Raw genomic sequence first — 14,409 nt, 5'->3', positions numbered from 1 at the left:
TACAGAGTACAAGGTCTGCTATTGCCCATAATTTTTCATCAAAATCAAAACTAGCTATAGAAAAAAATTTGCTAAAAATTGGCGTCTGGATTTACTAAATGAGAAAGGTTTTCATCCACCCCTGCTTGTCTCAGCCTAGGTGAGACAAACCAGCAGCCCATCATGCTGTTTCCAGCACACCAGCACCATTCCCTCTTCCTGGAGCCAGGGTACTCAAGCAGGGGGCTCTGTCCAGTTCCTCGGATCAGTAGCTTAAAAATCTCCCAGAGAGCATTTAATTTGAACTACTGTCTGTCTTAGGCTGCCTTTGCTTGTAGTCATACTTTTCCAGGACTCAGAGAGTGTTGGAATACCTCCTCCCAGGAGCTCAGTGTTCAGTGATGAGTGAGCGAAGGTTGTGGTGGGGACAGCGGAGAGTCAGCCACTTGTGTTAGAAAGCCTTTCCGTGAGCTTCACATCAGGGGAAGTAGATCTGTGTCTTTGTCAGCATGTTTCTATCAGCCTTGTTCTTCATGTAGTCATCTGTTAATAACACGGGGCTGGCAGCCGGCCCTGTTCTCCAGCGCCATCCCAGCACTGTATCTATTGCAAGCTCACTGTGATCCCCGCTAGCGCTCCCTCTCCCCAGGGGATGCCAGCACTGGTTGGGACCTTGGTTTGTGTGTATCTGATTTAGACGAAAGGAAACAAAAATCGTGTTACAGACAGGATGCTAGGTTTTATCAGTGGCCAGATCTGCTACTGAAGGACTCTCTGTTGTCCAGTGAGATCTGAGGATGAGCAAGCAAGGACTTCATTTCAGCTAAGCAGATCATCCTCTCCGCTGGTATTTAAGAGACAGGATCATAATTTATGTCTTCACTGGGGAGAATTATTGTCAAACACAATTAGCTCTGCAAATCCTAGCTGTTTTGTAGACACACCACCCGGGCTTGGTTCTTGAGTTACTTAGAGGTGAAGAAATTATAGAGGTCAGTCTTCTGACCTGAGCAAGGGACTGCAAGAACTCGCTCCATCGTATAGTTCCTTTTGCGGAGTTTATTAGAGACCAACGCACAGAGCATCCAGTGCACAGAGCTGATAGGACTGAGGGTCTCATTCCCACGTTTCCTCAGGAAGGGATAATATGCCTTGAGGCAGCAAAACTCCCAGCACTACTTTTATCAGAGAGGGAAGCAGGATAGAGGTGTGAAGGGTTGTAAATAATTTAAGTGCTACACAACTAAGTCACTTCCCCTATCCTGTGTCCCAGTATGTACTGGGGTATTTTAATTCTGGTTCCTTTTATAAGTTGCCTCAGGACCTACTGTGAAAAGGACTAGACAAGAACTAGGGTTTTCTGTCACTTGTTTCAGTGGTTAAGATCTGCCCTGATGGTCATTGTAAACATTGAACATATGTGCATAGACCTTGACAGGAAAGGTAATGTAGGACCAGGAAACCTCCCCCCTGTGACTGGTAAGTGCACACACGAGGCTCTGTGTTTGCAATTCAGTTGGGAGGGAGGTACCATGTGTGCTGACCCTGCACAAAACCTCCTTGAGAGAGAGCAAAAGGGATGCTAATTCCAGGCACTGGGCTCAGACACACCACTGGTGAACAACCAGAAAGGTTTAAAAAGAAATGCTGACTAAATTAAGTGAATCAAGCTAGCAGATGTGCTCTTCAAAAGAGCACAGCTTTCTTTTAAATGTCTCCCCTATTGAAATGACATTCTCAAGAGGTTTTTGTCCTTTGTGTTTTCTTCAGGATCATCCATGAGGATGGCTTCTCTGGAGAAGACGTGAAGCAGTACAAGCCAGTGGTCTACAGCAACACTATACAGTCACTGGCAGCTATTGTACGTGCCATGGATACCTTGGGCATCGAATACGGTGATAAGGAACGACGGGTAAGTTAAAATCACCACTGTTTGGGTACAGAGAGCTGAGCACCTGGAGACTCCAGAGCACATACAGGAGGCATTTGCACAATCTGAATACCTTGGAGGGAAAAAGGGGGAAGATTTACACCACTATTGTGTGCCTGTCGCACATGCACATCAACAAACAGAGGCTTAGGCACAATTGCATATGACACCATTTGTACACCTGCGCTAGGAAGTGTAGCCCTGGGGACCTCTGTGTCACAACAGCCACAGTCTCTCGTCCCCTGGCACTAGCCAGGCCAGTACAAAAAAAATTCTGTTATCTAGGGACAGCCTAGACAGAGGTACTGACAGGCTTGGGGAAATAGTGAGAACATGTGTCCTGTCTACTGTGCATGTGCTGGATACTCAGGCTGCAAGGAGAGTGGCTCGGGGAGAAGTCTTGCTGCTGTTCAAATCCCTTCCACCGCCTGCTAATACAGGAAAGCTTTTAGGATTAGCTTAACTTTTGCAGGGACTTGACTGGCTTTTACTGATACATCCCCCATTCAAGTGTACCCAAACAGCAATTTCGCTTGCAAACAAGAGGATGTATTACTTCAGTGAGGTTCATATGAACAGGGTCTTAGGCACCAGTGTTAGCATGCGTCCTATCGGAATAAGTGTGCGATGTGTGGCAGCCTTCTCATGCCACACACCTAGGCCAGCCTGTCCTTTTACAGTTGCTACTCTGTTGTTACTTTAACCAGTTTCCTATTTTTAAACAGTGGCTCCTCTGTGAGGTGCCCCTGCCAGCCTCTGCCTTTCCTTATTGCATTTCTGGCTCAGACCAAGCCCGCACAGAGAAACTCAGAGCCCTAGAAAAGTCACAACCACCCTTTTTGCGTGCTGCCATCCCAGAGAAAGTAAAACTACCTAGTTTCACTGGTAATAAAATACTTTCAGATTAAAGACCTGGTAAAGGCAAAGTCTATATGCCACTGAGTTTGTCATGACTATTTTTAGGTAGCTCTCAAATAACAGATGTACAACATACCCCCAACTCCTTATCTGAGGGTTGATAATAAAAGCATTCACTAGAAAGGATGCCAAAATCCTGCTGTGGTGTTACTGCATGAAAAGGTACCTTATTTCTTCCAGTCGCAAAGGGGTATTTTGATTTCTTTGCATCTAGGGATTTTTCCCACAGGAACTCTAAATCCTGGAGACATTTCCATCCCAAACATAGAGATGATACCATAATGGAGTTCTTGTGAGCTTGCCGAGAACTAATGCTGATGGCTTTCGAACTGAATACATTAATCTGTTGATTACTCGGTGACTCAGCTCTCAGCAAGGCAACGTATCTTGTCTCAGCTAAAAACCTATGCCCAGGAAAACAGAAACAAATCATTCTCTGTGTCTGATAAATAGTGTGTGGCAGACAGCTTTAAAATGTAATTTTTTTTTTTTTTAATGCCTGAAGTTCTAATATGAGAAGGAAAACTCAGCACTGGGAAGGTATGGGGTGTGGAAGGGGAGAGCTGTTATCAGGACTGCCAGGAATGAGAGATGGAGTACTGGGCTGCACAAAATGTCACGTCTGTTCATATTCCTATGGAAAAGATGCCAAATGTTCCTAGGGTCATACGATAACTCAGGCTGGAAAGGAGCTCAGGAGGTGTCTAGCCCAACCTCCTGCTCAAGCAAGGTCAGCTCTGAGGTCAAACCAGGTTGCTCTGGGCTTTAGCCAGTCAGGTCTGAAATCCTCTGAGGACAGAGACTGCACAGCCTCTTTGGACAGCCTGGCCCACTGCTTTTCTGTCCTCATGATGAAAAGGTTTCTCCTTACGTCTAGTGTGAACCACTCTTGTTTCAATTTATGCTTTATGGCAGTAGGGATCCCGAGTTACGCCTTGCAAAGTAAAAAGCAAGTTAGATTAAGTTCTCCCCAACCTAGTTTCCCCTAAGGTATGCAGTCCTGGGGGAATTACTGCTGTCTTACAATGGTGTCATGCTGACTGTGTACAGACAAGCCTGCCACAAACCACTATAAACCAAACAACAGTCTGGGAGGGCTGATTCAGAGTATCTTCTCCCTTCATAGATGGGAGTAATATTCCTTCATCCAGCAGTAGACAAAGGGGAAAGAAACCAAGTCTCTCAGGCTGTGGTCTTCCACTTGCTCCTTTCTCTTAGTCAAGCTCCACAGAAAGTTGCTGGTATTAGTATGAAATAGTATTTATTTTAATCTTACAAAGAAGTGCATGGCGTCTGCTACACTGCTTTTGTTATTAATGCACAGCTGCTATAAAGAGAGGCCATTAAACAGGCGATTTGTTGAGTATTATGCTACATGGTTCATCCCTTTTCAAGCAAAGCTTTTCTATTTTAAAAGTCATTCCTCAGCCAAGGTTTCCAATGCAAATCTTTTAGTGGGGGATTTTCCCCTACTCATCACTTAAGCCCGCAAGAGAAGAGAGCTCAGGAAGGGGAGCCGGGACTGTGGCTGCTCAAGCCTGATTCAGCAGCAGGGAAGGAGGAAGCACGGGCCCAGGACAGGTTTTCCCCAGGGACTGCTTGGCTATTACAGCTTCCCCCACCCCAACCTCATGGGAGATGCTTCTGCCCCTGTATCCCTTCCAAATGGCACTCTGACCATGTTCGGAGCAAAAAAAAAAATCCTCCTCTACTTAATAAATGCAAATGAGATGATTTGTGCTTTTGTTATTGAGGTAAAATAACCAAATCCTCTCTCACTGTTCTCATTTTTCTTCTGCCCATAATTATACCTCCAGTATTAAGTCTAATAGAAGCAAAAGACTGGAGGAAGAGTCCAGACTAAACCCCTTAGCTTTTGTCAGTCAAAGTGAGATCAATGTAGCAAATATGAGCTAAAAAGACAAAATAAATCATGAAAAGCAGATGCTCCAGGTCTTGCTGACCATCTCTGCTGATAAGGACCTGTCCCCAGGTTGAGAACAAAACAGTCTGCATGTAGGATTTCACTTTTGTACGTGCTCCTTGTTCAGGGGAGCAGGTTTTCTTGCAGCTGTGCCTGGCTCACAAAAGGTTCATGTCTGCAGGCAGCACCTAGGCTCTTGTTTCATATCCTTCAGCACAGGGAGGCAGGAGCACGTCCTGCCAGCTCATGACACGTTATCACCATGCACAGCCCGGGAGGTCAGTCTGAAACTCCAGAAAAGCTGTGCAAGTGCAAAGTCACAAATCCTTTACATGTTGCAAGAGGGCAGGCAAAAAAGGAGCAGTCAGTGAGGAGACAGGAGCCAGCTGTGGGTGTCTGTGGGTGCTCCTCATCTCCAGGGCCATCACTGCCCTAGGTCTGGATCACCGAGTAGCCAAGAGCAAGGGGTTGCACGAAGGAAGATGAGCAGAGGCTTGGTCTCGCCTGGCTACTCAAGACCCTCCAGCTGGCCCATAGGGCACTACTCAGTCCTTACCTTTATAATCAGATTAACAGGCAGGAAGGAGTCAGGCCATAACATGTAGCCTCTGGATTAAACAGTTCTCTAAAGTGCAAATGTATTAACAAAGCAAGCTCCTCACTGTACCCAGGCAGAGGAAATGGGGAATGGAGTTTTAAAGCCAGGAATCTAGAAGTCAGTACAAGTGTTTGGTTCCGACCAAGCAGGAAGGGCAGGGAACTGATGGGTTTCCATCTCCATTTGAAGAGCCAGTTCCAAAGTTCAGCTTCAGAAATGCTAACTGGAAGAAGTCTGGAGTCTCTTCCTTGGCAGATCAGTGCTGACCCCAGAAGCTGCTTGGAAATGCAGCACCTACAGATGCAGTCGGGTGAAACGCCAGAGCTACAGCCAGACTGGGGGGCTGGAGGTGTCCACAGCTTGGTGTGGTCCCAGGCTGCATTGAGCCTGCCCAGGCAAGCACGCTGCCCCGTGCAAGCTGCTATGAAAACAGCTGTAGAGCGTGTTCATATTAACATAAACCAGACAGAAACAGGATGAAATTGTTCAGAAATTACTCAACAGAGAATCCCAATATCAGTCGCGTGGCTCAGATACAAGTGTCTGAGGTGGCAGGGTCACAGGTCCCGTGCTTGGGGTCTGGAGGTGTCAGGCAGTGACCTTCAAATTGAACTTTTTTCCCAGTGGGAGTCTGGAAATGTCTCTGCTTCAACCGTGAAAGGGAAAACTAAAAAGCAGTTAAAGTGTTAAAAATTTTTGATAAGGAATTTTTTTCTTTCAGGCTTTGTAGCAAAATGTGTCTGTGGTGACCTTACGCTGTATAGTGTGTAACTCCTGAACTGTGAGCTAAACAAAGATGTACCTGGACTGGCGAGTGATATTAAAAAAAATCTTTTTAGTGTAATTGAACAGCCCACCCAAGGCAGCTGGCAAAGAGGCCCACGAGCACTGGATCTGTGTCTAACCTGCTTCTGAACAGCGGGGTGCAGGCAGAAAGCCGGTGCCTCCAGCCCCGTCCCCTCTGCACGTGCCAGAGGCAGTGGCAGGACTGAGGACACAGCCGCTGTCACCTGCTGCCTTCCAGTCGCTGGAAGGGAGCACTGTGTGGGAGGAGCTCTCTTTTGTAAGATCTGCTCCTGTGTAACTGCCTTTTTCTACTTGTCAGCTTGAGATATTTGTGGATTTTACTTCATTTCAGGCAGGTATCTGTTTAGACCAGCTGGCTCCTACTGCTGTCCCTAACCCAAGCTCTCTGAGAAATGCAAAAAAGCTGCTAATATCTTTGGGGATAGGCGAGGTTAATCAGGCACTGCCATGCTGGTAAGAAGCTTCTGTTTGATGTCTGCTAGCTAATGGGGTGATCTGGGGGATGGACACAGGATTCCTGGGTTTCTGCTGCTGCAGTGAGGATATGGCCAACCCTTGCTGGTCTGCTGTTGTAAGCGACGGGAACTTCAGCACGGTGAAGCGTAACTTAGGGCTGCTTTGTGGAGGAGCAGGATGGGGTGGGAGAAAAGGGGAAAGGGACTAAGAGGGTCATTAGCCACCCCACTTTTGCCTGGTGTCAGCATTTGTCTGGATGTCCCGCTGCAGCTGAAGTCTGATTGCTTTCTGCGTGCAAGAACCATTCCTGCTGTACTGGGTCTGCTGGGTTCATCACTGTGAGAGTGCCAGACAAATATTTCAGCCTGCCCTTCACTAAGACGTAAAGATCTGTCACTCTTTTCCATTAAGACCAAAGCCATCTTTCTTGCGTACCTCCCTCTAGGTCCATCCACGAGGTGCATTTCAGTTACCATCATTCATGTTTTTGAGCAGTGGAGACAAATAAAAGGCAGGGCATTTCTTGAGAGGTGGGAAACATAAAACAGAAAGGAAGCACTTATTATTTTCACAGCCTGCCTTGTTGCCGGGGAGATGGTTGGCTCATTCAGGAAAGGCTTGTTGTTGCTGGCTGAGATGGCCAGTGTATTGGGAATCATTGCTGCAAAATGAGGGTGCAGGAGAAAGAGTGAGACAGCAAAGAACAAGGGAAAGCCCGGGGTAACCTCTGCCTGCATGGTCATGGGGCATGACCCACAAGCCCTGCTGCACCAGTTCTGGAGTCTCTCTAACCAAAAGCTGTGCCTTCCACATCCCACTAACTAATGTATTTTCCTCCTTTAGAAATCCCTTGAGCCCCTGAAAATACAAAATCTTCCTCTAATAAATGATCACAGTAACAGCAGAGTGTGAAGACAGTTTATGGTAGCCCTTTGTGTCAGCTAAAAGAGCCTGACACAGTCTACTTCCATGCCTTTGCTCTACCTTTTAGGGAGAGTCAAACTCACTCATCATCAGGAGAGATCCCAGCCAAGTCAGCTGAGACCCGCAGCCAGACCCAGGAGACCTTGCTTTGCTGCAGCAGCAACAGCACAGCTTGGCTCTGTGCTCCTGCAAAGCTGAAGTCATGGTCATCACGTCAATAACGTGCGATGATCTTCATATAGCAAAAAAGATCACCCCAGAACTGGTGTCTGGTTCGCTGTAGTCATGCTACTCATAAAGATAGCATTTAGAAGGGAGACAAAATAAGCTTGTGTCGTGGCTATAAACACATCATGGCTTGCTCTCGCAGACAGAATTTGGCCTAGAAGAGCCATCCAATTAAATAAGCAGGTTGTATGGTTGGAGTCTTTATGTAGAGTTTTACTTAGGCTAAGTTCGTCAATCTGTCCTCCTTTCCAAACTGGGTAATTACAATAGAAAACTGGCGATTCATTTAGGGCTAAAATGTGATCTTAGCTCTGGCACCACATGGATTACAGCTATTTATAGGGCAGCAGTAGTGATGATGAACAACAGTCAGAATCCCCGTCTTCTGCAAACGTGTCACAGTGCTTGTGACCAGGAAGAAATCCTGAGTTTGTGAGGGAGGGAGATGACACCAGCTCTGAGGAAAAGGGGAGGAACAGGGACCCAAATAGAAATAGCCTAGAAAATGTAATAGCAGTGGAAACAGCTGGGTGCTCTAGGCAGGCGACTGAATTGCATGGACACCGCTGCACCCAGAGGCAGTATCAGCTAACCTGTCTTCCAGCAGATGATTATCAATCACTGACAGAGCTCTAAAAACCCAAACTTCCCCAGGGTGACCCAATGTACCCAGTTTTAGTTAAAATTCCTGAAGAGTGAAAAAAGGCCGTGTGAAACGGAGCTGAAAGGAGGCAGGGAGAGTGGGCGGCAGTCGCGTAGCAAGTTGGAAACGCGTGTCGTGTGGAAGGCTGCTCTCTGGAAGGTGCCACCTTGCTGAGCGGTTGATATGCCAGCGTGATGTTTTTCACATTGGTCCTGCTTCAGGATGCTATCTGCGGTGTTGGCATGGCAACGCTTTCATCCTCACTCAAAAGTAAACACTTGGGTATGCTTTTTGGGTTCTCCCGGACACCGTGTGCTGGTGGTGAATGGGCAGGAGTCAGGGGATGGGGTGGGATAGAAGTTCACCTGATCTTCCAGTCCCTCTGCGCAGTCAGAAACCTGTTCCTAAGAAACACATTTCTAGGGGAAAAAAATATTTTGATGCACTTCAGCATCATTTCTAAGTGAGCCAGATGAGAATAAGTGATGCAGTCACACCTTAAAATGCCACTCAGATCTGTTTCTTTGGTGAGCACTTAGCATCAGCCAGGCGCTGCAGATTGGTGACACTTGCCGTCCATGCCGCCTTCCCAGTTCTGAGATTAGCTTTACAGCTAACCATCCTATGAAACCGCTGACCAGAACAGATGCCATCAATTAAAATTGGCCTTTTAATTTTCTTTTGAAGAAAAGCAGAGGCGGGAAAGAGGTTTCTCAGGGGATCATTGATAAGAGAGAGGCCACAGTCATCTCACTCCAACTCCAGGCTCCACATTGAATCTAATCACATCTTTCACCACCTAAAGAGGACTTTAAAGAAGATGGTGCCTGAGTTTTCCCAGAGAGACACTGTGAGAGGACAAGGCAGCAGTCACTGGTGCCAGGAAAGGGAATTCCAGCCAGAGACAGGCTCAGGCTTGTAGCGCTTTCCTTCTTCTCTCCATGCTGTTAGGAGGGATCAGAACAACCCGCTTTTGAAGGGCCACCCAGCCCTTTGGGCATTAGAAGTGTAGAAGGACTGAGGACGTTTGTGTATGGGAGGATCAGTGAAAATAGGAAATACCTGAAAGGTGATTTTTAAATTATGAGTATTGCCTTCCTTTTCAGCTAGCCGCCAGGAGAAAAGCTTGTCAGATGAATTCTCCTGGCATTGTTTGCTTCCTGGCTGGTGGAAAGCACAACCTCTTCAGGTGCAAATCCATCTTCAGAGCTGCTTTTTTTTTTCCTGGTGCCTCTGCTTTCAGCTACCATTTCAAGCTTGATTTCTGAGTAATGAACAACACTAGTCCTCCAAAGGATCTTTGAAAAGGATCCCCACCTCCCCCAAAACTGTCCAACATCCCTGTTCAACTGTGAAAAAGCAGACTCCATGCCGTATAGAGGTTAGTCTCTCCTGCTCCTTGCTTGCAAGCTCTCTCTTTTCACTGAAAGAGGGATGTAATTTTCCCCCACGAGTTTTATGTGTTTGATACTGATTTTTGGATGATACAGGCTGTATTTTTAGTTTGAAAAGAAGAAAAATAAAACCCAACCCTATTCCCTTGGAAGAAGGACTGCCTTCCTTCCCCTGTGGGATTTGTTATTCAAATGCAGCCGCAGTTAGGGCTGCCAGGGAGGTGATGTGACAGGGAAGCACTTGGCACACAGGGGAGAGCGAAGCAGCCTCGGGACTGTGACATTAGTGGTGAATTAATGAGAGGTGGGGTGCTGCTTTCCATTCCCACAAGATACCGGTGGGAGATGCCTTCTCTGGGAGCCCCAGGAAAGCGTCAGAGCATGACAACACAAAAGACAAGGTGTTCAAAAATATTTGGCATAAGAGTACAGCTGGAGCAGAGCCCTGGGAAGGTGAAAGCCTCCTTGCTGCCCACAAAGGGGCTTCCTGGCAACTCCTGGATCCAGGGTGGGATGCAGGTCAGGCGAGGGCCGGCTCCACACCACCATCCACTCCTTCCTGGAGGATGGCACAGCCTGGCCAAGGCAGATTTCAGCCCATCTGATGGGGCTCAGCGCAGCCGCTCCCCACAGAGCAGACAGCAGTGGCCTTGCCCTGGCTAGCATCTGGTGTCAGTGAACACAGTCAGATACTGTTTGACCTTCTCTAGAGCCTTTCTGTCCGTAAAGGGACTGAAGGACCTGTAAGCCAGAACAAAAAATACGTCTAGTTATTTATGTACTGCGCAACTGAGGTACTAAGGTTAAACACACGCCACAGCAGAGGCTTCAAAGATGCTTGTATGTGTTTCTGACTATATGGGTGATCAGGCACTTGCTAAAACCCTTCCAGAAAGTCACCACCATGTTTGAGACTGAAGTTCAGGTTGCACCTGGCCACCGCCTGATGCAGGCAGGGTGCTGCCTTCAGGTATGATTGCAAGTGAGCTCTCCCAGCAGCAATTGCAGATAACTACAAACTACTCAGCACATTTCAAATACATGTCAGTTATTAAGTGGATTTATTTCCATCTCTTCTGGGAATTGTTGGGAAGTGCTGCTGAGTCATTCTGCTTACTCACCAGTTTTAGGAGTGCCGTTTAAAATATTTGTTTTCTGAATGCCTTCTGTGATGTTCCTATTATTTGAATGTCTCCAGATGTAAAACAAAAATATTTATATAGGGCATCCCTGGTCTTAAATGGATCTTTGGTGTGTAACTCACAAAAAGGTACAAAACAAATGTTTTGAGAAGGGACCTCTCCGTTGGCTCTGTCATTTGATGTTTACTCAGAGATTGTGGTGAGGGATAGTACAGTCTTTGCTCCGAAACAGCAAGAGCACAGGCAGGCTGGGCTTGGGAAAGCTTGGGAGGGAGGGAGGAGAGCCGGGGCAGCTGCCTTGCTATGCCTGGGCATGTGGGAGAGGAGGGATGGGGAACATGATTCTTGCTTACACCACGTGCTGATAAACTTAGGACAGAATATTCTCCTGTAGTGGTCCACTCTGGCCGCAAACCCCACAGCAGTTCAGCCCCCTGAGGGACACGACGTCAGGTGCCCTTGCAAGAGCAGCAGGTCCAAGGGCACAGCTGAACCCCGGCGCTCGGCCGCCTCGGGCTCTGCATAAGCAGGTTTTGTTGTTAGCTCCGACAGGGAGGTGTGTGGACAGCCCAGTCCCTTCGCACGCTGAAGTTAGCCCGGACGGGGGAACAGACTGGCACAGAGGAGCCGTTTCATGGCCTGTGCCTGTGAAGTCCCATCCTTCCAAAAGGGGAATTTTGCTCAGCTGGCAAGTCAAGCAGACAGAGGCTCCCAGCTGATACACTGCCCTTGAAGAAATTAAAATGTGCTGACACTGCGCCCAAGCCCCACACCACTCTGCTACTCCTAAGGGGAAACTCGTCCCTCCAAAGCGAGTGGCTGCTCCTAGTAGCCTGGGTAAGTCAGCTGGGCAGGGAGCTCTTGCAGCCACCCCGAGAACGGCTGCCTTCCCCCCAGCAGAGGCACAGCAGGATGGCGGTACCTCAAACGTGTCCCTTGTACTGCATCAGTCACAGGGATGGCAGAAGATCTGCCACACATGAAGACTTTATTACCCAAATACAGGTTTTACTGAGGCTATTAATCAGCATTGTGTACATTGGTAATAACTGAGTAAAGATACCACACGGGAACTCATTTAACAGCTACGATTACTGCTTTGACATGAGCCTCCCCTCCCAAGTGGTGTGTGAGGATGTCTAGCTGCGCAGCAGGGACCAGCCTCACCCAGGGCAGCAGGAGCCCGAAGATGCCATTCACCCAGGTCAGGACTGCTGTCGCGGGAGGCCAGGCAGGAGTTCCCAGTATTCATTCAAATGAAGAAGAGAATCAAGCTCCAGATGAAGATTAGAAACAACAAAGCCTCAAGAGCTGCTGTAAAACAGTATCATTTTGTGTCGTGGCAATGTTTAGCCTTGTGGTCAGAGAGAGAAAATGTGCAGGAAAGAAGCACAGGACATGCAAATCAGCCCGTGTCTGGTTTAGGGTTTTTGATAGATAGTCGCTGGGGGCCCCAGGACGCCTCATCCTTCCCCAGCAGAGACCCACATCTGCGACACGTCTCCCCGGAATCGCTCCAGGCAACACAGTGCATCCCTCCCAAGTGTCAAAACCCACTCAAGAGCCAAAGAAAATCTCACCCACAGGCTTTGAACAAATTTCCTCCTTTCTGCTGCGCTCTTCGTTTTCCAGGGCTGTAGGAGTTTTCTGGTTTGCAGCATATTATATCTGTGTTGATGGCATGACTGTTGCTAGATACTTTTCCCTTGATAAGAAATAATTCCCCTAGGTTGACTATTTATAATTAAGTCCTCATTGGTTTAAGACTAGATTAACTCCATTGATTAGAGGGGAATTACTCTTGATTTACACTGAGATCATGGGAATGGAGGATCAAGTGACACATAGGAACAGTCCCACAGTAACATGCTCCAGTTAGCTCTATGGTTGTCATTGGCTTGTGGACCCATCTTTCTGCATTTTGAAACTACCCCTGAGCAGCTGTTTGCTGCTTTATGGGAAGGGGGTTTACTAATCTGATCTCACCTGCCGGGTATACATTACAGATGTTCAGTCAGGTATCTAGGCTGTTGGGTCATATGTTGAATACAACCAGTTACTTTTAGTTAGGCTGACAGAGAAATTGCTTCTGATTTGAAGAAGATTTACAAGTAGGGATGGGAGGGGAATGTATTGCACAGAGAAAACAAGCATCCATTAATGAGAGAAGATGCAAACAGACTTACAGCTCCAAAATAGCTCTTCACAGGTTTGGGAAGTAAAAAGTCTCCCATCCAGTTCCCTCCTACCTGCGGGCAGCTCCTGTGCTCCAGAGGAGGCAGCCTTCATGCCAAGCCCTCCTTCGAAGGGCACACCAGGACACAGGCGTGCTCGCTGCCCTGGGACCGCAGCTCAACCCAGCTCCCCCCCGCGCCTGCCCGTCCGTGTGATCAAAGCCCAGCAACAGGAGGCAACGGCAGAGAAGTAGACAGCATTCTCTGAGGCCAGGAGAATGTTCGGCTTGCCAATTTTACTAAGTTTTTATTTAAAATTAGGAGTGCTGGCAGATGATATTCCAGGCCACAAAGGAAAATTTTTCTGAGAAGAAAGAGATCCCAGTAGTCACCATCGAGTGAGTTTGAGTTAGTTCTGTAAAGTTATGAATTAGTTTTTTCCAAGTGAGAACCAGGTCTCATCTCCATTCCTCCCTTCTACATGTCATCACATTTGTATACTTTTTCTTCTTTTATGCAGGACAGGTTTGGCAACACAGCCTATCTGGAGGCGCAGTGTGACATTTCTGTGGATGCCAAAGACAGGGGAATTTTAGGCTAGTTTTTCCTCACCACCTCACAAACACCTTACCCAAAGGTCTCGAAGCCATTTTTCTTCCAGCTTTTATTCTCTTTAATTACTGTTATTGGTACTATAAGCTTTAGAAAGGTTTTCTCTTGCCAAGTTCTACTGCCATATTTATGAGGCATGCAAAGGTTTCTAACTGGTGATATTTGTGCTGTCCTTGTTCGAGTCCCTTAGTTTTAAACAGGCTTTTGTTTTACTACAGCTTCCCTCAATGCGCATTGCAGGCAACCCCTCCCAAGGCTCACAGCTTTTTGCTAGCAAGTTCAAGTTCTGCTTCTCTTAGCTGCTGTGGCATGCATGTGTCTTCCCATGCTCACTTCCACTGGTGAGATCCTTCACCCGGGAAAAGGCCTGGGGTTAAATCTGCTGTCTGCAGTTGGGGTGCACCTGCCACTATTGCAGGGTTCTTTCTTTAATTTACTCCAGAGGCAAAAGATGTACCAAGGCTGAAAAGACCATATTCAGCATTACAGTGGATCATGAGCCAAGTTCAGGCTGGTCTTGTGACGAGTGAGTAGGCAAAAATCCTTATTTCCTCAACTTTTTCTCCAAGAACAAAACCTCAGGGAAGGCTATAGGACGATTTGTAGCAGCACGCAAGGCTCTGCAGGGCTGAGCCCTTGGCTCAGCTGCTCTTTATGTCTTTGCGGACTAAGCGACGAGC

At 47.4% G+C, this 14,409-nt stretch overlaps 1 protein-coding gene across 2 annotated transcripts in view; it reads left to right on the top strand.

The window, feature by feature from the left end:
* GNAO1 (G protein subunit alpha o1) overlaps positions 1–14,409 on the top strand; it is a 147,062-nt gene that overhangs the window by 49,137 nt on the left and 83,516 nt on the right. For both annotated transcript variants that reach the window (XM_074881145.1, XM_074881146.1), the window contains exon 3: positions 1,750–1,891. In XM_074881145.1, the coding sequence (XP_074737246.1) occupies positions 1,750–1,891 (142 nt within the window). The remainder of the gene's footprint in view (positions 1–1,749; positions 1,892–14,409) is intronic.

Source organism: Strix uralensis, chromosome 12 (genome assembly GCF_047716275.1).
Source record: "Strix uralensis isolate ZFMK-TIS-50842 chromosome 12, bStrUra1, whole genome shotgun sequence".
Classification (NCBI taxonomy): domain Eukaryota; kingdom Metazoa; phylum Chordata; class Aves; order Strigiformes; family Strigidae; genus Strix; species Strix uralensis.
The sequence above is the reverse complement of the archived record's forward strand: the minus strand, read 5'-3'. Positions and strand labels throughout refer to the sequence as shown.